Below are 21,435 nucleotides of genomic sequence, written 5' to 3'. Positions count from 1 at the left end.
GCCTGACCTGTGAACAGAGGCCAAGCAGAACCCCCAGTGTGACTTCACTCCCCAGGGACCAACCAGTTACCTGTGGCATGTCGGTTACATTAAACCCTTTCTACCACAGAAGAGGTGGTATTTTCCTCTCTGGAGTAGATGCATTTTCTGAGTATAGATTGCTGTACCTGCCCCCACTATCCATGCACAGACGTACAGAATGCTTTCTCTAGAACCAATGAATCTGTGGAGGTTTTCAAAATGTGTCTAAAAATTCTTGGTCACTTCTCCCTTCAAGAGGGGAATCTTAATTTGTGTCCCTTGAGTGGTGTGGACTTAGGGACTCACAGTGGCAGATGTGATGTGCTATCACTTCCTAGATTAGGTTATAAAAGACTGCAACTTAAATCCTGCCTGTGTTCTCTTTCATTTTTTCAGCTGGGGGCAGCCAGCTGTGTATCTATCACCAGGCAGCCCTGTAGAGAGAGGCTGTGTTGGGAGGAACTATGGCCAGAAGTGGGCTTGGAGGTGAAGTCTGCTCCAGGATGGCCTCTAGAGACTGCAGGTCCCATGAAGTTTGACTTCAACCTCTGGCCCTGAGCCAGAGCCACCTAGCTCAGCCAGTCGATTCCTGACCCACAGGACCTGTGAGATAATGTCTGTTGTTTCAAGCCACTACATTTGGTCTAATGTGTTACACAGCAATAGAGAATTAGGTGTCCCACACAACACCGCCTCCAGTGGGAAGGCTTGGAATTCACTAGTCTTCTACCAGCTGCCTGTGGAGGCTCAGTTATGGTGCCAGATGCAGATGACAGCTGGCCAGGTCGGGTGTGTCCTGTCACTCAGCTCTTGCCTTAGACCAGCAGTGGTCCCTCCTGTGGCCAGAGTGTACAGTTCTGGGAATCTCACTGTCGCAGGCAACAGCCCTTTCATGGGATTTCCTACACTTCAGACTCCTGGGGAAAAACAGCACATGACTACTTCAAGCATAATAGTCCACTATTAATATTTAAACATATTAATTAGCCACTTAAAAACCATTAAATAATGATTTATACATTTAACATATAAAATATTTCATAATGATACCTAGCTTATGAAAAACAAAGAAAATTTTAATAACTGTGCCCCAAGACACTGGTTTTCTATGTGTTCATGATCTTTTTATTCAATTTTTCAGGAGGCAGGCAGAGCACTGCATTGTCATGCTGTGAAAATGTGTTCAATAAAACCTAGACATGCTTTATTAGGACCAAAGAACTTTATTTTAAATATCAAAACAACACAAAGAACTAGTTCAATATACAATACACTTCCTAGTCTTCACAGAGAACTGAATTTTTCTATAAAGACATTGGTACTCAGGATACACGAGACAGTCAAAATATCTATAAAACTCACAAGATACTTTACACACAGTTGACAAAATAATGAATCTTGGTATTTTAGATTTTTCTTTGCAATCGTTTTTTAAAAGAGTTCTCATGATTAAAAAGAAAACTTAGGATTGGAGACTGAAAACTAGGTTCATAGGCATTTCCACTTTAGTGTACATCATAAATCCCGTAATCAGAACACTTCCTACACAACACGGAGCAGCCAAGTGCCCACCTCTGTGCTCATGTTTTGGCAGCCGCACGCATCGGTTGTAAAACAGTTTTGTCCACAGGGATAAGAAAAGTCCGATTGTTACAAGGAATAAAAATTTTGTAATTACAAAGCAGGAATACCAAGCAACGAGGCGAAATAACAATGAGAAGTGTGCATGCTCTTCTTTCAAGAAATGTTTTAAAATTGCCAGCAGTAATGCAAGCACCGAAATTACTTCTTTACCTAAGAATTTGGAAAAAAGCAGAACAAAAGACGTATATCCATCTTTGTATAACCTCTAGTCTCTGAATATAATTCTTATTTTCTCTCTATATAAATGGCTACAGAGGCTAAATTTAAATTGGGGATTTTTCAACACAGACTGAAGATCAATGCACAGCAAGTTGAAAAGTGAAGAGTAAACACAGTACAGACGCTCTCTCTACCAGACCTTTCCCTCATCCTCCACATGACCGAATGCTGTAACTTCTACCTTATTAAGGCCACTTCCAAAGAGGAAGCTCAGAAAACATGCAACTATTGCAGGAAAAAAGTACCTTGAAGTAGAAATAATTTTAGAGGAAATAAGGGAACGATCCCCCCTTCCTAAACCACTACAGACTTTACTGAGAGGAATGTGCAAAAGAAAGGGGGGGACCTAAAAAGAACTGTCTATGGTTCCTAGAAATTATCAAAAAATTATTCTCACATTATCCATTATTCAATCTAATAGTAACATTTACTGTAACACTATTAAAAGTTTTAGAAATGCTACTTTTGTTTCTTATTAAAAAATACATTTCGAGTCATTTTAAATTTGGCAATGAATCTTAGAATAATCCAACATGACTTTAAAAGTCCCAATTTTTCCTGAGTTCATCAACTCAATTTGTTTGTTGGTTGGGATCCCGCTGCTTTTTATGAGACCCATCTCAAACCATCACCTCTGGCTCAGTTTTAGGCAAACTGAAAAAAGAAGTGGTTCAGTGTAGAGCTGGGTGGTTTGGTAACTGATTATTAACAAGAAAAGGTGGGGGATGGGAGGAGGAGAGGCAGACACACTGCTCTTTTTACTTTATTTGTCAGATTCCTCTAATGAGCATCTAGAGACAGGCCCAGGAGTGGCTTCACAGTAACTAGAAAGGCCACAGTAGTAGAGATTTAAAAAAAAAAAAAAAAAAAAAAAAATCACACTAGTACTTGGTGCCAATTTTCCTACAAAAACATAAAGCAACCTAAAAACAACTGTTGCCTGACCAGCAGGCAACACACACATAAGACCCATAACAACAACAAAACCACAATCATTTTTTAACCAAAACAATCTAGCCAGCAGAGTCAACTCCAAGCAAGTATAGCGCACTGAAAAGGCACAAAGCATTCAATCCAGAGAAGATTGGGCATATATAAAAGGACACTGTCAAAGAGCTGATGCTCCCCGTCTGACTTTCCACCAATGATACAGCAGAGTGATCTGCTAGGAAGAGAACGCAAACAAACTTACACACACACACCAGTTAATGGTGTTTTTAATTCGTTTGCAATTATAGAGTGAAAAGCAATGAATGACATTTAAATACTTGTTAGCCCTTAACTAATAGCTTATAGTCACTCCTCAAAGATGTTTTGACAATTTTAAGGTTGACAGAAAATTATTTATGTACCTACTTCATGATCTACCATCACTTTAAAGAAAGTCACTTAATAAAGCACCAGTTTAAAACCCTATTTTTGCTACTCCTCTTCAACAGATGACTAAGTTACTTACTTAAAAGTATGCAAAGATCACTGCCTTCACAGTCGTTGGTGAAATCTTGCTGGCATGAAGAACAAACCCTAATCTTAAATAGCATTTTAGGCTGCAAAAAATAGGTGGGGTTTCTTACAAAAAAATCTTCAGCTTGTCTTAAAAAAAATTCTAAGGCAAAATTAATTAATAGTGTAGTGTAAAAAGTAAGCTTATTTTTAGCATTTAATAGTGTCCACTTAAAAGATAACATTCAATTAATTAAACTGAGGAAAACTGAGTATTTTTATTTGTAACTGGTTTGTCAGTATGACTATTCCCAGAGTATTTTCTTCTGTTCTCATTTTTATACATATAAACACAAACATTTAATCTTAGTATTCAAACGATTTTTTTAAAAAAATCCATAATCCTAGGACTTCAACTGTGCTTCTTTGGACACATATTTATTCAAACAACAAAGAATTTAAATTCTTTTAAACTATTTTAATACCTACTAAAAATCTTTGGTACATTTAAGTAAAAATGGATTAGGTTAACAAATTCCTACATTTGATAAATTATTCAATTTACATAATAAGTGCTAACTGCTATCAACTACAAAATTAATTTAAAACAATAAATTATGCTCATAAAATAAAAAATTCTGCATGAGGCTAAACTTAGTTGCAAGATTCAAAATTTTAAGTATAAAATTTACAGAATTAATGGGTTTTAGAGTTAATGGAGCATTTGTTCAAAATGCTCCAAATCACAATGTGACAAAAGGTTAACTGAAAAGAGCAGGCCTCATTTCATATTTTTTTGTGCCAACTTCAAAAACTTATATACATTCAGTTTGCTCAAATCCATGAGGTTTTCACAATTGTAAAATTTCGTATATTCTAATTTGGAAATTAGAGGCAGATTTGTTTGTCTGTTCACCCACTGAGGTTATTTCTTCATAAGAATTATACTACCTACCTCCCAGACTGTTTTCAAGATTACATGAGAAAACGCAGTGCCCGGCACCTTGTAAGCATTCATTAATGCTCCATTTCTTTCCCTATTAGTAGCTCTGCCACTTATTAATGATGTAGGCTTAACCTCAGATTCTTTATCTCTAACATGGGAATACAGTATGTCATTTCTATTTCAGAGCTGGTTATGAGGTTTAAATGAGATAACTGTGAAAGCATTGTATAAAACAGTAAACTACTATTCAAGTTTGTTATCTACAATAATAACTAAATATAATTATGTTTCACTTTATATAAGAGATGTATTCCAGAAAAGTTCTATACTGTAAACCAATTCCTACAATCAAATCATATATTTAAAGCATTAGGAGATTATTATTAAAAGAACCCTAAAGTCAATACCTTCAAAAAGCAAGGTATTCTTTAGAATGTTGAAAATGCAACACCGCAACACCCTCTTTTTCTGCTACCAAACATATAATATACCACACACATATACATATATACCATTTGCCTTTCTGTAAGTCCAAACTTTTCTACATTGGTTTATATGCAAGGCAGGGTACACTTTTAGATATGATTTCTTTTCATCATACTAAGTTTTTTAGTTAAGTCTTGCAGGTCTTTATGATAAAAATCATAAAGATATGTATTTTTTAAAGTCATTTTGAAAGACAGAATAATAGTACCTCATATAGTCAAGTTCTATCATGTAAGTACTCCAGACATAACATTTCCACACGAAAGTAAGAATGCTTTATAAAGAATTAATACATAAGTAGTATCTATCGGTCCTAGGATAATTATAACCAAACTTTAATAAATGAGGCAAAACTCAGGTTGGTTTTATTACTTATATGAGCTACTTTGGTTAACTGCCCTAATTCTCAACTTTTTTTTCTTGTGTTTTATTTCCATTAGTGTGGTGAGTATTCCTGTAAAGTACCTTCATTTCTTAAGTGCTTCAGGAAACAAGTTTCCACATTATTAAGTGGTTAAATTTTATTCACTAAAACTTCATTATTTTATTTGTGATTTTTTTCACAAGGGCTGGGCCAGACTTTACACAAAAAAAGTGCTTAAAGCAATTAGGAGTGTAAACAAAACTGAAGTAGAAAACTCTTAAAATTGCTATTTTCCAGTAGTTTACATACAAATGACATGCTAATAATAAATCAACCCTGCCTATTCTCTAACCCTTTAAGCAGCTCTACTAGGAAACACCCTAGTTTAAGTTTAAACTGACTTGAAAATATGGAAAGTGCACATCTTTAAAGGTTATTTTACAATTCTGACTTTTTCCTCATTTAATTTTAATCAGTGAGGCTTTGCTCCAACTGCTATTTACTTTTACCAAGTCCTCAACTTTTGTCTCATACAAAAATAAAAATCCAGGATAATTACAGACATTAGGCTTATTGTAAAGCAAAAATAAAGATCTAGATTACATGTAAATCTGTATACAAATAATGGTTCCCTTTAATTAAAAAACATTAAGTTCAATTAGACACAAATTTTATGTTTGTTTGGCACCTTTTCTAACAATCATATATGAAATCTGTAGGTTCTATTTCCCAGAGTTTCAGTTAGCAAAGGTAAATGAGACCAAAAGTAGCTTGTTAAATTTTCACTAATTAGTTATAACTGCCTTTCCCATAGTAAGATGAAGATATATGTTGTGATATATTATTGTTTCTGAAATAAATGGCAAAATACATAAGGTGAACTTACCTTGAAAAATATCAGTTAAAACTGTCATATTTTGCTTTTAACACATTTTCAACTTGTGTAATTTAATGCCTAGACCTGTATTTGCATTTCTTATTCACAATAATTGAAGCACAGGCAAAAACCAACCATCTGGGTAATTATTTCAATTCTACATTTCCTTCAATGAGCTAATCCTGCATTAGTTAGCTTTCTGGCTTTGAGTTTGTCAAAAGACCAAAGGATAGTCATAAACTGAAATTATGGCCGGATGAAAAAAGAACACCCAACTATCCAAGACTTTCTTATAAATTCAAATTCCTGATTTCAGTTTTTAAAAATCTGGAAGAAATAATCATGACACTTAAGTTAGGATAAGGAACAGTTGCAATTATCAGTTCTATATACTCTTGTATTCTTTCTTAAAAGCTACATCATCCTTAACACTTGTTTGGAAGATGGGGAAGGGAGAAATGAGGAATGAGACTAAAGAAGAATAAAAATTTCCATTGATGACTAAAAACAAATACCCTCATAATGTTAACAGCAAATAGTTTTGAAAAGTTAAAGAAACCATTAAAAATTAGCATTAGCCTTTAAAAAAATCATAAAAATGTCCATTTCAAATATTATACCTCAAAATATGTCCAAATATTCATATGTTCAGTAAACAGAGATACATATTTTTCTTGATTTGAAATGGTTCTGAGGACTTGAGAAACTAGAGAAAATGAAAAAATAGCAGCCCCACTAAGTTAAAAGCTGTCAGCTCTAGGCTACCATTAACACGTAACCACAGAAAAAGTCTGTGGAATGCTTAGATTTACTCATGAATGATGCTCACGATTAGAAATATTTTGTACAGCAGTGGCATTATCAAGGCCCAATAACGTTCCAAGATAAGACGGTTCTCTAGGATCTAGCATTTGTTCAGGTCGGACTGGATGAACTATATTTGCAGGCTGAGGAGTAAGAGTGTATTTCTCCAGGAAAGCTAAGTCAGCTGCTCGTGGGTAATCAGTGGATGGCTGCTGTGGCGACAAGATCTCGTGAGAAGGTGGAGGGAGAGTAGTGGTGTGACGCACCAGGTCACTCTGAGTGTCAGGCATCTGGACTGGAACCAGCGTTACAGGGACACACACTTCAGCAGACACACTCTGTAACATAGTCTTGGCTTCTGACGGGTAAACTTTGGGCTGGTCCATATATTGTTTTGTTTCTGTTTGAAAGATTTTATCATCAGACGAGTACTCTACTGGCAAGGATACAAGCTTCTCCTCAGAAGCACTGAGAGGATCGTCAGGTGACTTTATGCCATGAACGTGGTCAATGTGGTATTTCAGCTTGTCTTTCCGCTTAAATGTTGCATTACAGTGCTGACAGTTGAAAGGCCGGGCATCAGAATGAATGACCAAGTGTTTTGTTAAAGTTTTCTTAATTCTAAAAGATTGATTGCAAATTTGACACTTGTATGGTTTTTCACCTGTATGAACACAAATGAAATTAACTGTAAAACGCAGTCACTTGGTAAGACAATGATTTTAATTAAGTAGCAAATTTTCCATGGGAATTCTTACACGAACTTAATAAAAGCAGTAATGCATGCTATCACAAAGTGGAGACAGTATAGTAACTGATAAAGAGAATAAACTCAAATATCCAAAAGATCTTAGTTTGAATTCTAGCTACACCATTTACCAGGCAAACCTGGAGCAAGCTCCCCAACTTCTAAGCACAGTTTCCTCACCTGTTATATGGAATAATAACAGTACCTACCTCACAAACTTGGTGAAAGAACTGAATGAGAAAATGAAATAATAGTGCTTAGCATTACACTGGCACGTGGTAGGTACTTGATAAACCTAGGCTGTTGTCATTATTGCTTGCTTGCTATTATTCCCACTATAGCCCCTAAAAGAGTTGTAAACTAGAGCATTTGATTTCCTCCCACCCAAGAAGGATAAAAGCTAAAACAGCAACTCGATTAACCTGGTTCTTTGGATCAGAATGAGAAGTAGTAACACCAATGTCTAGCCTGATGTTAGAATAAGGAGAGTTGATGAGGATCAAGAATAAGGAAGCTTGGGCTTCCCTGGTGGCGCAGTGGTTGAGAGTCCACCTGCCGATGCAGGGGACACGGGTTTGTGCCCCGGTCCGGGAAGATCCCACATGCTGCAGAGCAGCTGGGCCCGTGAGCCATGGCCGCTGAGCCTGCGCGTCCGGAGCCTGTGCTCCGCAACAGGAGAGGCCACAACAGTGAGAGGCCCGCGTACCGCAAAAAAAAAAAAAAAAAAAAGAATAAGGAAGCTTGGCCAGTTTTCAATTCTTCCTGAGTCAGGTTCTCACACAGCAGTTTTTGGTTTTTGTTTTTTTCCCATGAAACATAAATTCCTACAGTAGCCAGGGTGGTTGGCTAATCCCCGAAAGTTATGATTTTGTTACCTTACATGGTGAAAGGGTCTCTGCAGATATGATTAAGGTTAAAGAACCCTGAAGTGGGGAGATTAACCAGGTAGGCCCAATCTAATCACGTGGGTCTTTAAAAGCAGTGATAACTGAAGATGAAAAGGTCAGAGAGCTGTGACAAGAGAACTCAATCCTGAACTGCTGGTTCTGAAAATGGAAGAAGGAGGCTAGGACCCACGGAATGTGGCAGCCTCTAGAAGCTGAGAAAGCTCTCAGCTTACAACCAGTTAAAAAACTAGAACCTGGGCCCTGGTCCTGCAACTCAAAGAATCGATTCTACCAATAACCCAAATGAGCAGGAAACAGATTCTCCTCTAGAGCCTCCAGAAAGAAATGGAGCCCTACCAACACCGAGGTTTTAGCTTGGGTCACACTTCTCACCTACAGATTTGTTACATCATAAACTTGTATTGTAAGCCATTTGCAAGAGAGGGGTACATAAGACAAAGTGATCAGTCTAACATACATATAATTGGAGTCTCAGAAAGAAAATAAGAGTATAGGCCAAAAACGGTATTTGAAAGAAAAATTGACTGAGAATCTTCCTAAATGAAAGACAAGTCATAGATGCAATAAGTTCTACACATCTTACAAAATACAAAAAGAAAGAAAAAAAAAACAACCCCAAAAACACATCTGGGCACACTATAATAAAACTACTGAAAATCAAAGACAGAAAAATCTTAAAAAGCAGTGAATTAAAGAGAGATTTCTTTTAAATGAGCAACAATAAGACTGCCAGTATATTTTTCAACAAACACTAGAGAAGGTCAAAGAGGAAAAAAATGACACATTTAAAATACTGAAAGAAAAATAACTGCTAATGTAAATTCTATAGTCAGCCAAATAGTCTCCATAAAGTAAAATAACATTTTCAGACAATCAAAACCTAAGAGAATTTGGTGCCAGCAAATATGCACAAAAGGGAATCCTACATGAAGAAGGAAAATGGTCATGAAGGAAGGAGTGGAGAGTAAAGGGTAAATATGGTTAAAAATAAATGAGTTATTTAAAGCAAACAAACAAAATAATAATGTTTTACATGGTTTAAAGTATATGTAAAATTAAAATACATATAACACGTAAAGGCTGAGAGAGATGAGGTGTCGTAAGGTCTTTGAATTGTCTAGAAAAGGGATCAAGAACTAATTTAAGATAGACTCTAATAATTTAAGAAGAACACATGTTGTGATCTTCAAGGTGACTACTAAAAGAATACTGAAAGAACATACAATTAACAAGTAAACTGAGGGAAAATGGGTAATAAAAATACTTCATAATTACAAGGAAATGAAGACAAGAAAAAGAAAGCATTAAGAAACAGACGGGACAAATAGCATGATGACAGATTTGAACCCAAATAAATGAGAAATCATGTGACATTTAAATGAACTAAACATCCTGATTAAAAGAGGTTATCATAATAAAATAATACTCCAAAGACACACATCTTAAATACAGGCCCATATAAGGACTGAAAGTAAAAAGAAAAAAATACCACATAAATATTATCCAAAAGAGAGCTGGTCCTTTATCCCAGCATAAAAAGGGACATTTTACAATGATATAAAGGACCATCAACAGTAAGATATAACCATCTGTACATAGCTAATAACACAGCCTCAAAATATATAAGGCAAAAAACTGAAGAACTCAAAATGAAAAATAGATAATTTATAATCAACAGTTAGGTTAGAGATTTTAACATATAGCTCTCAGTAACTTATAGAATAAGTAGACAAAAATATCATATTAGAATGCAGAATATTTGAATAAAATACATTCTCTGACAAAAGTGGAATTAAGCTAGACATTAGTAACATAAAAATACTTAGAAATCCCCAAATATTTAGGAATTGGGCAATATAGTACAATTTAAAATAAAGCACAAATGAGAGAATAAATCAGAAGACATTAAAAACTATTTTTAACTGAATTCTAATGAAAACATAAAATATAAAATGAGTTGTGAACTGTAACTAAAGCAGTATTTAAAGTGTTTAGAACTTTAAAATATGTATACTAAAAAAAAAGAAATGCCAAATTTAATTAAGTTAGGCATCTATATAAAGAAGATAGGGAAAGACAGAAATTAAACCCAAATAAAATAGAAAGAATAAAAAAGAGAAAAGCAGAAAAGAAATATACAACAAATATAAAAGAGAAAAAAAATCAACAAAATCTAGTAGTTTTTTGAAAGATTAATAAAATCAACAAATTTCTAGAAAGAAAAAACAAATTACCAATAGGAATAAAATAAGGTTATCACTAAAGATCCTATAATCATTAAAAGATAAATAATACTCTGAATTTTGCCAGTAGATTTTTATATTTTAGATTAAATAAAATTCCTTAAAAATGAAACAAGAATTGAAAATCGGACAGCTCTGAAACTATTAAGGAATCTTTAATTGAAACCTTTCTCCAAAGAAAACAAGTTCAGTGGAATTTATCAGTGAATTCTTCCAAATAGTAATGAGGAAATAATGCCAATATTATATAAACTCCTCCAGTTAACTGAAAAAAGATGTATTATTTCCCAAATTATTTTTTGATGCCAGCATAGTCATAATAAAACCTGTTAGGGACATAACAAGGAAAAAATAATAGACAGTGTGTCTCACGACCATAGACCAAAAAAAAAACAAAAAACAAAAAACAAACCCCAAACAAAAATCAATGTATTTTATCATAATAATAAAGAACAAATATATAATCACCTCAATAAAAGCAGGGAAAAATCTGATAAAATTCAACACCTATTCATGACAAATACTCTAACTAAACTAGGAACAGATGATAATTTCTTTATCTGAAAAACAGTATCTACAAAAATCTATAAAAACCATACTAAGTAATGAAATATTGAAAGCTTTTTCCTGGAGACAAGGATTTCCACTATCAATATACCACTGATGATATGAACCAAAGCAATAAGGCAGAGAGAGAGAGAGAGAGAGAGAGAGAGAGAGAGAGAGAGAGAGACATTGCAAGGACTTAAAAAGGGAGAAATAAACTGTGATTACTCACAGATGGCCAGTTTGTATGCTTAGAAAATCCAAAAGTAGCTAGAAGGTATTTGTGTTTGGAAATTTATAAGCTGTTTCTAAATTCATATGAAACATAGAGGAAAAAGAATAAGAAAGACAATGAAAAAGAACAAAGTTGGAGTATTTACACTACAAGATATCGAAAGCCACAGTACTTTATATGGTATAGTAATGGTGAAAGAATATACAAATAGTCCAATGAACAGAAGAGAGTCCAGAAACAAACCACACATATATGATCACTTAACTTAAAACAAATAGGCCATTGAAATGCTCTGAGGCAAGGATGGTCTTTCCAATAAACGGTGCTAGGGCCACTAGATAACCACATGTCAAAAAAACAAAGAACTTTGACCTTACCTAATAATAAACACAAAAATAAGATAAAGTTCATAATCTAAATATGTAAGTTAAAATAAATCGTCAGAAGGTGAAAGAAAAAATATTAATGACCCTGGGGTAGGCAAAAGTTTCTTAAAGGGGATACAATAAACCTAACTAGAAAGAAGAAACTTGATACAAGACTTCTTTAAAATTTGGGACCTTCAGTCATTGAAAGATATCATTACTAGAGTGGAAAAGCCAGCCACAGACTAGAAGACACCTGTAATTTAGATATCCAACAATGAACTCATACCCAGAATATAGAAAGAATTCCCATAAATCAATTTGAAAAAGATGGATAATCCAATTTAAGAAAATCAGCAGAAGAATGAACCATGTGTTCCATAAAAGTGAATATCCAATGACCAATAAGTGTATGGAAAGGTGCTCGATATCATTACTCATCACAGATATGCAAATTAAATCCACTTTGAGACAGTGCTACATATCCAACAGAATGGCTAAAAAAAGAGACACTATCAAGTATTGGTGAAAATGTGGAGCAACTGGAATTCTCATACACCATACACTACTGGTAGGAGGTAAATTGTCACAATTACCTTGGAAAACTGGTTAGTAGTGTCTACTAAAGTAAAACATATGCATATCCTATAAGCCAGCAATCCCAGGGCTAGGCATGTACACAAGAGAAATGAATGCAGTGTGTATGAAAAATCATAGACAAGAATATTTAGAGCAGCTTTATTTATAATAGACCCAAGTAAACACAAACCAAGTGTCTATCAAAGTAAAACGGATAAATATTGATATATTCATATGAAAATGAAACAAACTACTTCCATGGATGAATCTCATAGACATATGACTGAAAGAAACCAGACAAAAGAGTGCATACTGTATGATTCCATTTATATGAAGTTCAAACAGACAGACTAATTAATGGTGATATAAGTCAAAATAATGATTATTTTGCAAGGAGGTTACTGATTGGGAGGGGCCAGGGAGGGTGCTTCTGGAGTTCTGAATGTCCTACATCCTGATCTGAATGGTGGTTACATAGAAGCACTCATTTATAAAAATTCATTTGTGTACTTTATGTGTTATACTTCAATAAAAAACAGCTTAAAAATTCTGCCAAGTCTAAAATCAAGCCCTAAATTTATCAGCTTTATACCCATTTTAACTGAATGTATTACATCTCAACAAGACTACTGCTGAATAGACATAATTACTACTCTGAGGATTACACAAGCAAAGCACATAAGAGATGAGAATAAGACATTTGTAGAAAAAAATCTTATATCCATTTTCCAATGAATTTCTCTAATTGTGTGGTTTGAAAACATACATGAGTTTAGAGGGTAGTTGTAGGAAAACATGATAAATTCATTCCTTGAATAAATATTTATTAAGCACCTACTATTTACAAGTCCTGGGCTAGGCGCTGATCATATCTATTCATTTGAAGCACTTAAAGGGTACTGACCTGGCCAAAACTAAAACCAATCACTTATTTGTACCTCTTCTAAAGAAGGAACAATGGAAGAGAAGAAGTCTGTAGGGACTCCGGCAAGGGTATTCCAAGAAACAAGAATCTAACAGTACAGACAATGCAGTAAGGGTACCTGCACTAGAGAAAAGGAATCTGGGGAACACGATTATTCTCATCACCAGAGAGGTGCACTGTTACAACAGGAAAGATGGCTCAGCATCCTTCACCATTTCCTCAGTAAATGATTCCATACAATTATTACCTAATTTTATTCTATAACTACATTTAGCAATTCTCCTTCTGATGAATAAATTTAGCAACTCTACTTCCTTGATAAGAGAAAAGGACACCTTGGCCAGCACACATTAATATCTCATTCTCTAGAAGGTTAATAGTAAGCTGACACTCTGGTGATTCTACTTCCAGTGGTTATTGAAGAACTCCTTAGAATACTTATAACTATTAGTGCACAGATATAAAATTGAGTTTCTGGACCTGTAAATCTCAGGAGTGGACTTGGGAGCATAGCACCCAGTTCTTGGAACAGCTGCTCTGTGAAGTCCTGTCTGGGTAGCCTGCTGATCACTTTAGATCAAGAGGTGGCAAACTATAGCCTGAAAGCCAAATACAGTCTCTTGCCAGTTTTGGTATATAACATTTTCTTGGAATGTGGTCACATTCATTTATTTATACCCTTCTATGGCTGCTTTCATGTTACCACAGAAAGTTGAGTGGTTGAGACTGAGACTGTCTGGCCCACAGAAACTTAAATATTTACTATCCAGCCCTTTACCAAAAAAGTGGGCTGACCCCTGCTTCAAATGATTTCTCCTTCTCATTTCATAACAGCCATAAACTTTATCTTATTCTGTAACAGAGCTCATTTCCTTAATTTTCAATGGACAGAGGGACTTGCCCCTAATTCCAACTAACTTTGAGATATCCAGAATTGAGAATTCCACGGTCATTGGTCATCAACTAATTACTACAAATCAGTGTTTTCAAAAAGCTTAATGCAGTTAGAAAGCCAGCTCTTATTAACTTTCTCCTCTAGATAATTCCTGTAGTTTTACAATTCTTAATCATCAGTGGTTTCAAATTAACTTTTCGTAAGTTCACCAACTTTTTCAAATCATGAGTTTATTAGGCATATTACTTATAACTAGTGTGGAGACTAGCATTAATATAGTTTCCTCATTTTTTACATTTTTATATATTTATATACCCCCCAAATTATGACTTTCTCATTTTGAGAGAGGTGTAATTTTATTTTTAACAGCAGTACTATATCAGTAATAAATTCTTTACTGAAATTCTTTGCTATTGAAATTGCCCAAATCCAGTTATTTCCAATTTTGATATTTATGAAATCAATTATTTTTCCCTACCAGAACAGCAGCTTGACAAAATCCAAAGTAAATATAAAGCAAGGCAGCCATAAATGCATTAATGGGTTTCTTTCTTAAAAAGAAGGAAAGAAAGCTTTAAAAATTGTTAATTTACATGAGAAGTCAAACAAGAACTATGACAACATATAGGAAAAAATCCAACAATCTATGTTTCAATATATGGTAGCATTGCCAAGGGAAAAAAGGAAAGATTAAGAAAATAACTTCTGGAAACCAGCTGAAGCAAATCATTCTACTATAACTACCTATAAATCACAACAAATCATTCTACTATAAATCACAACTGACTATGTAAAAAGGAAAGCTATGCAACAGTAACTTGGGGGCTTTCCTGGTGGCACAGTGGTTAAGAATCCACCTGCCAATGCAGGGGACACAGGTTCAAGCCCTGGTCTGGGAGGATCCCACATGCCACGGAGCAACTAAGGCCGTGTACCACAACTACTGAGCCTGAACTCTAGAGCCTGCGAGCCACAACTGCTAAGCCCATGTGCCACAACTACTGAAGCACGCGCACCTAGAAACCGTGCTCTGCAACAAGAAAAGCCACAACGAGAAGCCTGTGCACTGCAACGAAGAGTAGCCCCTGCTTGCCGCAACTAGAGAAAGCCTTCACACAGCAACGAAGACCCAATGCAGCCAAAAATAAATAAATAAATAAATATAAAACAGTAACTGGTAAACAGGACAATGAGGTCATATTTGAATTACTCTTTTAAAAGAGAAGAAAATAAAAGAAATGTCTTCAGAGCATCTCATAGATATAGAGGAACCAAAAACAACCAGAAAAGGGGACGATGAGAACTAAAAGTTGAATAAATTCCCTATGGAAAAAAATTTTCCCAAATTCTACAAAATGATATTCAAAAGTATTGAAGCTTACATAATAATGAATAGTAGATCAGAATATTGTCTGTTCATGACATCAATTCTAATAAGTAAAAATCTTACTGGGGGAAAAAACAAAACAATTTCACCAAGAACAACAAGTATAAATGTCCATATTTCACTTCTGAATAATTACACAAAAATATATACAAAATACCCATTAGGTTTTACCTGAATGTGTCCGAAAATGCATTTCCAGACTTGATTTGCCTTTAAAAATTTTCTTACAAACATCACACTGATGAAAGGTTGCTTTATATCTAAGAAAATAAAAAGGTTTGAGCTTTTCAATATAATTTTAATAAATAACATAATGAAAATAAGTTACAACTCATTTACAACTTCATATATAATTCTCACATTAGTAAAGCATAGAACTCCAAATGAACATGGAAATACTTTTTAAGTATCAACCTTATCTCTGATTCTTCCTTGTCCAGTTATATTCAACAAATACATCTATAAAAGATGTCCTTAGATTTTCAACTTTAAACTGCTTAATTTTAAGCTTTAAATCCGCAAACTTTTGTATTATTATTTTCTGTTAAAAAATACCAAAGGAAAAATTGTAGGGACAGAAAAAAAAAAATCAATGAGAGGGGTAAAAGGGGGTTGACTACAAAGGTACAAAGGTGGACATTTCAGGGGTGATACAGATCTATTCTGTGTCTCAACTTATGGTAATGATTACATGACTGCATGCATTTGTCAAAACCTGCAGAACTACACACTAAAAAGAGTGAATTTCTCTGTATATAAATTGTACCTTAGTTAAAATAGATGCAAAAATGAAACTGCAGCAGTCTCAAAATCTGCATTCATCAAAAGGGGACACTTTTCTTCGGTAGGTACGCTTTATAACAAATAAATATTATAAACTTAAAATAAATTTTACACCTAAGTAAAAAAGAATGAGATACCAGTCTTTTATTTTTATTGTAGATTAATAGACATGAAAAGCTATAAATTACTCAGAAGTTAACTTAGAAGCAAAGTGTAGTGCCTAAGAGTATGTACTTGTGAGTTAAACAATCCTAAACTCAAAATTTAGTTTTTAGGATTAATATATTTGTAAAATGATTAGCATTTAAGTGATAGTTACTAGGAAAGCCATATCATCTCACCTTGGAAGCAATTCACTTCTAATGAGTACACGGAAAAACAAATCAAACACAGGCTACCATAATGTTCTAGAAGACAGCTGGCCTTAACATATCCACTGAGTGTTACTGGAATGTTTAACATGTTGTTACTAATATTAAATAGCAATAGTATGCCTAGGGTTTCAAATGCCATTCTCACTTTTCAATTCATCCAACTCTACACTTACAAAATAGCTACAGAGACACCATGCAAGGCCCTGTCTTCTAGGAACTTACTTCTACTTGATGAAATGGACATTTAAAAAGATAATGTGGATTTAGTGAACTGGGAGTGTCATTGATAAACTTAGCAAAAGACTTGCAACCTGTATGCCTGGCTTATCTTATTGCATGTATATCCATGTTAAATACAGAGATACAAACAGGGTTCCCACAGGCACAGAGAGAAAGCAGCAGTGGTAACTCAACTAGGGGCAGTTTTGACCCCCCTGGGACATGTGGCAATGCCTGAAGACATTTTTGGTTCTCACAACTAGGGGCAGGTAGGTGCTACTGGCCACTGCCATCTGGTGGGTGGAGGCCAGGGATGCTGATAAACATCCCACAATGCACAGGATGACCCCACAACAAAGAATGACCAGGTCCCAATGTCAGTAGTATTGTGGCTAAGAAATCTTGGTCTGTACTATGGACAGAGTGACATTTTAAACACAGATAGGCTCAAAACACAAACTGTCTCACAGTGTATGTAGGAAAAAGATAAAATCTACAAGGACCTGCATGGGTCAGGCTCTATGTATATATCTCTCCATTCTCACACAGATGCTGAAGAGCAGAGATTTTCAGGGCAGGAGTGATACACAGTTCCACATGGAGCAGAGATGCCTAGTATGAAAGGGATTTAAACATGTCTACTGGATTTGGCAATAAGAGACTCCTACTGATAGCAACTGGAGAGGGATAGTAAGGTCAGAGGTCACATCCCAACAGCTTACAACAGTGAACAGAAAGTGAAGGAGAGGATACTGAAGGAGTCACCATTTAAAAACATTTAGAAGAAGAGACATTTGAAAATGACTGGTTGGGGGGCGGGTGCTAGTCTTCATCACTCTCCACGTTCTCTCCTTGAATAATCTGCACATAAAGTGCTCACATGTAATTCTTTATACACAGCCCAGACTTCACTTCTGAGAGGTAGACTACTATCCACCTATCGGATTTTATGTTTCAGTGTGCACTGAGCATCTCAAAGTCAATATACACCAAACTCATCATCTCCCTATGTTATATTCTCTAACTCAGTGGCTGGTATCAATCAACCACTCACTTGGAAACAGGAATTCCTCGGAAAGAGGAATCACCTGTGACTGCTCCCATTCCCTCAATAAAGGCCTAAATATTGGTCAAATAAGTACCTTCCACTGTTCATTATTAACGCTACTGCCTAGTTTAGGTCCTCACCATCTTTTTCCTAGATTATAATAGCCTTCTAACTGGTTGATCTATTGCCTCCAGATTTATCCACCACTAATCCAGCTTCCATACATCAATAAGAGTGATGTACCTAAAATACAAATCCAATTATGTCATCCTCTTGTTTAAAATCTTCAATGGCTTTTTATCTCTTAGAAGTAAGTGTTGGTTCCACGAAATGATTGTAAGGCTCCATATTCTAGATCCACCCTTAGCAGCCCTTGCAGAGCATGGAGAATACAGATTCTGGTTCCACAAGTATCTAGGCCAGCAGATAGGTCACAGGCCCTGCTGGCGGGGAGAGGATCCCAAAGCTCTTTCATGGGGTCTACGAGATCAAAATTATTTTCAAAATCATACTTTAAACATGACTTGCTTTTCTCACGATGTTGACATTTACACTAAAGAGCAAAAGGAACAGTGGGTAAAAGTGGTGGTGCCTCAGCTCTAAACAAAGTAGTGATACCAAAATGTACTAATGGTCACTGTACATTTTCACCACGATGTACTCACAGAAAGAAAAACAACTGTGATAAAGCAGTAAAATTACTAAGAAAAACAACTGTGATAAAGCAGTAAAATTACTAATTTTATTAAAGTTCACCCTTTGCACTGTGGCCTTTCCGCTAACCTCGTGATGAGGTGGGAAGCATGAAGCTCTACTGCACGCTGGGTACTCTGTGTGCTCGAGGCGCCTGCGAGACCCGCTGTGAGCCCAGGGATCCCTCCCCTCACGGAGCACCATTCCACTTGAGGAAATGGAAGTCAGAGTACAGCTGGACTCGAGTAGGTGGCAGACATTTTCTTGAAAATTCAATGAAGTAAGCCTGTCACTTCAAGGGAAAAAACTGATAGTATTGTTATCAGTGATAAAATTTGAGCTTTCAAGCTAATTAAGAATTTTGGAAAACTTGCATCTGCCCCTGTGATCTTGACAGCTTCCCAGTTCTCCTTCTGAGAGACTGGAAGCAATGTTAACAAGTGTGATTTGTTGTTCCTGTACTGTGAAATGTGGTAACATTGGGAAAATCTGCATAACTCAGTGAACCCTTATTTTCCAAATGACAAATGCATATTACAGTAGGTTAAAAATCCACTTCAGAGCACAAGATAGACCAATGGACTGAATGGAAGAGTATGAAAGCTTCATGAATCTTGTTTCAGATTCCTCTTTGCAACTACCTTGAAGAAACTACCACTGGTTTAGTTTTGGTGTGGCAGCAAAGAGTAACAACCACAATTTTCTAAGAAGGCTTAATATTCCTCTACTCCTAGTTTTACCAACTATGTATCTGAGTGAGCTAGATTTTCTTCATTTACTTCAAACAAAATAACACATAAGAGCACATGTGACAATCCAACTGTCTTCTATGAAGCCATTAAAGAGACTTACAAAAATGTGAAACAATGTCACTCTTGGGACTTCCCTGGTGGTCCAGCGGGTAAGAGTCCGCACTCCCAATGCAGGGAGCCGGGTTCGATCCCTGCTCAGGGAACAAGATCCGCATGCATGTCGCAACTAAGAAGTCCACATGCCACAACTAAGACCCGGCACGGCCAAAAATAAATAAATATTTTTAAAATGCCACTCTTTAGTATTTGTTTTTGTTCTGTAGTTATTTTCCATAAAATGGCTATTCATGTTAGCATGATGGGTATATTATTACTTTAAATGAATTAATAAGTAAGTACTTAATTTTTAATCATTTAAATTTCTAATATGATTATATAATTTATTTAGACAATAATGTTATTTTTATATTATATAATTTCTATAAACAAAAGCCCCCAAAGTACTAAATAATTTTTAAGGGTATAAAGGAGTTGAGAAAAACAGTTATAGAATCTGTGGAGCAAGTGAGTTTCCAGTTCTATTTTCCACCCACTCATACGATATGTTGAAGTTTTCATTTTCTACTCCAGACATCATCATGTATATCTTTATATCCCAACACTTAGCAGCATTCCTTGTATCTAGTGAATACAAGAGTTCAATGACTACAATGAATACATTGATTCAATGAGTGTATCACTGAACAAAATCAATGAAAGAAACAATAAACCAATACATGAAAATGGAAAAAAGAAATACAAATCAACACTCCTTACTCTTCTTCAAACTGGCCTATCATTTACTACATTTACATATACTATGTGTATTTTGTTGATCATATCATTACACTAAGTTTCTTGACACCTTAGACCAAGTCTATTACTTACCATTTGCTCCAAGTACCTAGTCCAAGAACAGAACTTCTTTGAACATTTTAAACTCAACAACTAATCTCAGTTAAGCCTGGATATCTAAACTGTGCTAAAAAGTTGATGTTCAAAGACAGTACATACCTCCTTCAAATAAAATACCATTTTAAATGTTTAGTGTGAATAAAAAGAGGTTTAAATTCTGACAACAAATATTTTCCAGTAACTGCTGTCACATTAATGACAATATAGGTAGGCAGTATGTTTATTTATATTTAGCTCTCCAAGAGCCCCTGAAACCAAACATAAATGAAATCCCCAAAGAAAGCCAAGATTTTATACTAGTCATTCACTTCAATGTCTACCTCCTCCTAGCCATTGAATCAACCGAAAACAAGTATGAAAAATATGCTACATCCAATTCCTTTAGGTCTGCAGAAAAGCTATAGAAGCTAGAGAAAAATCGCTGATTAACCCAACCTCAATTACATAAAATGAACTACGAGACAACTTTCCTCCAACCCAGACTTATCAAGGTAATGATGATGAGAAACTCTGCCTTTTCACTTACTTTTGCCACACTTTCTCTCCAAGGTGTACACTTTTGTAATGGACAGTGAGATGATCCCTACGACCAAAGCATTTTCCACATTCTTCACACTGATGAGCCTTCTCACCTTAAAGACCCAAATATTTTCGTTATAAGGTGCATTTCAATTTTTTTTTTATCCCCAGAAACAAATTATCCAACAGTAAGATAACATGGTAGAAAACATATACCAGGAAGGTAAAGCCACCCTTTATCTGGGCTGTTTGCCTTATATTCTTACTCAAATATCTTCCTTCAATGACTCTGTACTTATTTTTATGCGTGTGAAGCCTCCTCCCCACTTGGAGAAGGAATCAGTAGCCTTTTGCTGTACACTTCAAACCCTGACGTTCAGTGTAACAGAGTAAGATAAATGAAAGGACCTCAAAACTCAGGATGTGTTTTAGGAATATGTAAGTCTGGATATCAAACA

General features: G+C 35.3%; 1 protein-coding gene across 1 annotated transcript in view; it reads right to left on the bottom strand.

Moving 5' to 3' along the window:
- Positions 1-6,143: 6,143 nt before the first annotated feature.
- The window catches only part of ZBTB41 (zinc finger and BTB domain containing 41), a 46,259-nt gene continuing 30,967 nt past the window's right edge, over positions 6,144-21,435 (bottom strand). The window contains exons 9-11 of the mRNA XM_060126934.1: positions 20,985-21,090; positions 15,807-15,895; positions 6,144-7,468 (exon numbers count right to left, since the gene is read on the bottom strand). Coding sequence (XP_059982917.1) covers positions 6,813-7,468; positions 15,807-15,895; positions 20,985-21,090 — 851 coding nt within the window. The 3' untranslated portion in view covers positions 6,144-6,812. The remainder of the gene's footprint in view (positions 7,469-15,806; positions 15,896-20,984; positions 21,091-21,435) is intronic.

Source organism: Lagenorhynchus albirostris, chromosome 2, assembly GCF_949774975.1.
Source record: "Lagenorhynchus albirostris chromosome 2, mLagAlb1.1, whole genome shotgun sequence".
In the NCBI taxonomy this organism is placed as follows: Eukaryota; Metazoa; Chordata; class Mammalia; order Artiodactyla; family Delphinidae; genus Lagenorhynchus; species Lagenorhynchus albirostris.
Note: the sequence above shows the minus strand (reverse complement) of the source record. Positions and strands in the feature narration are given on the sequence as shown.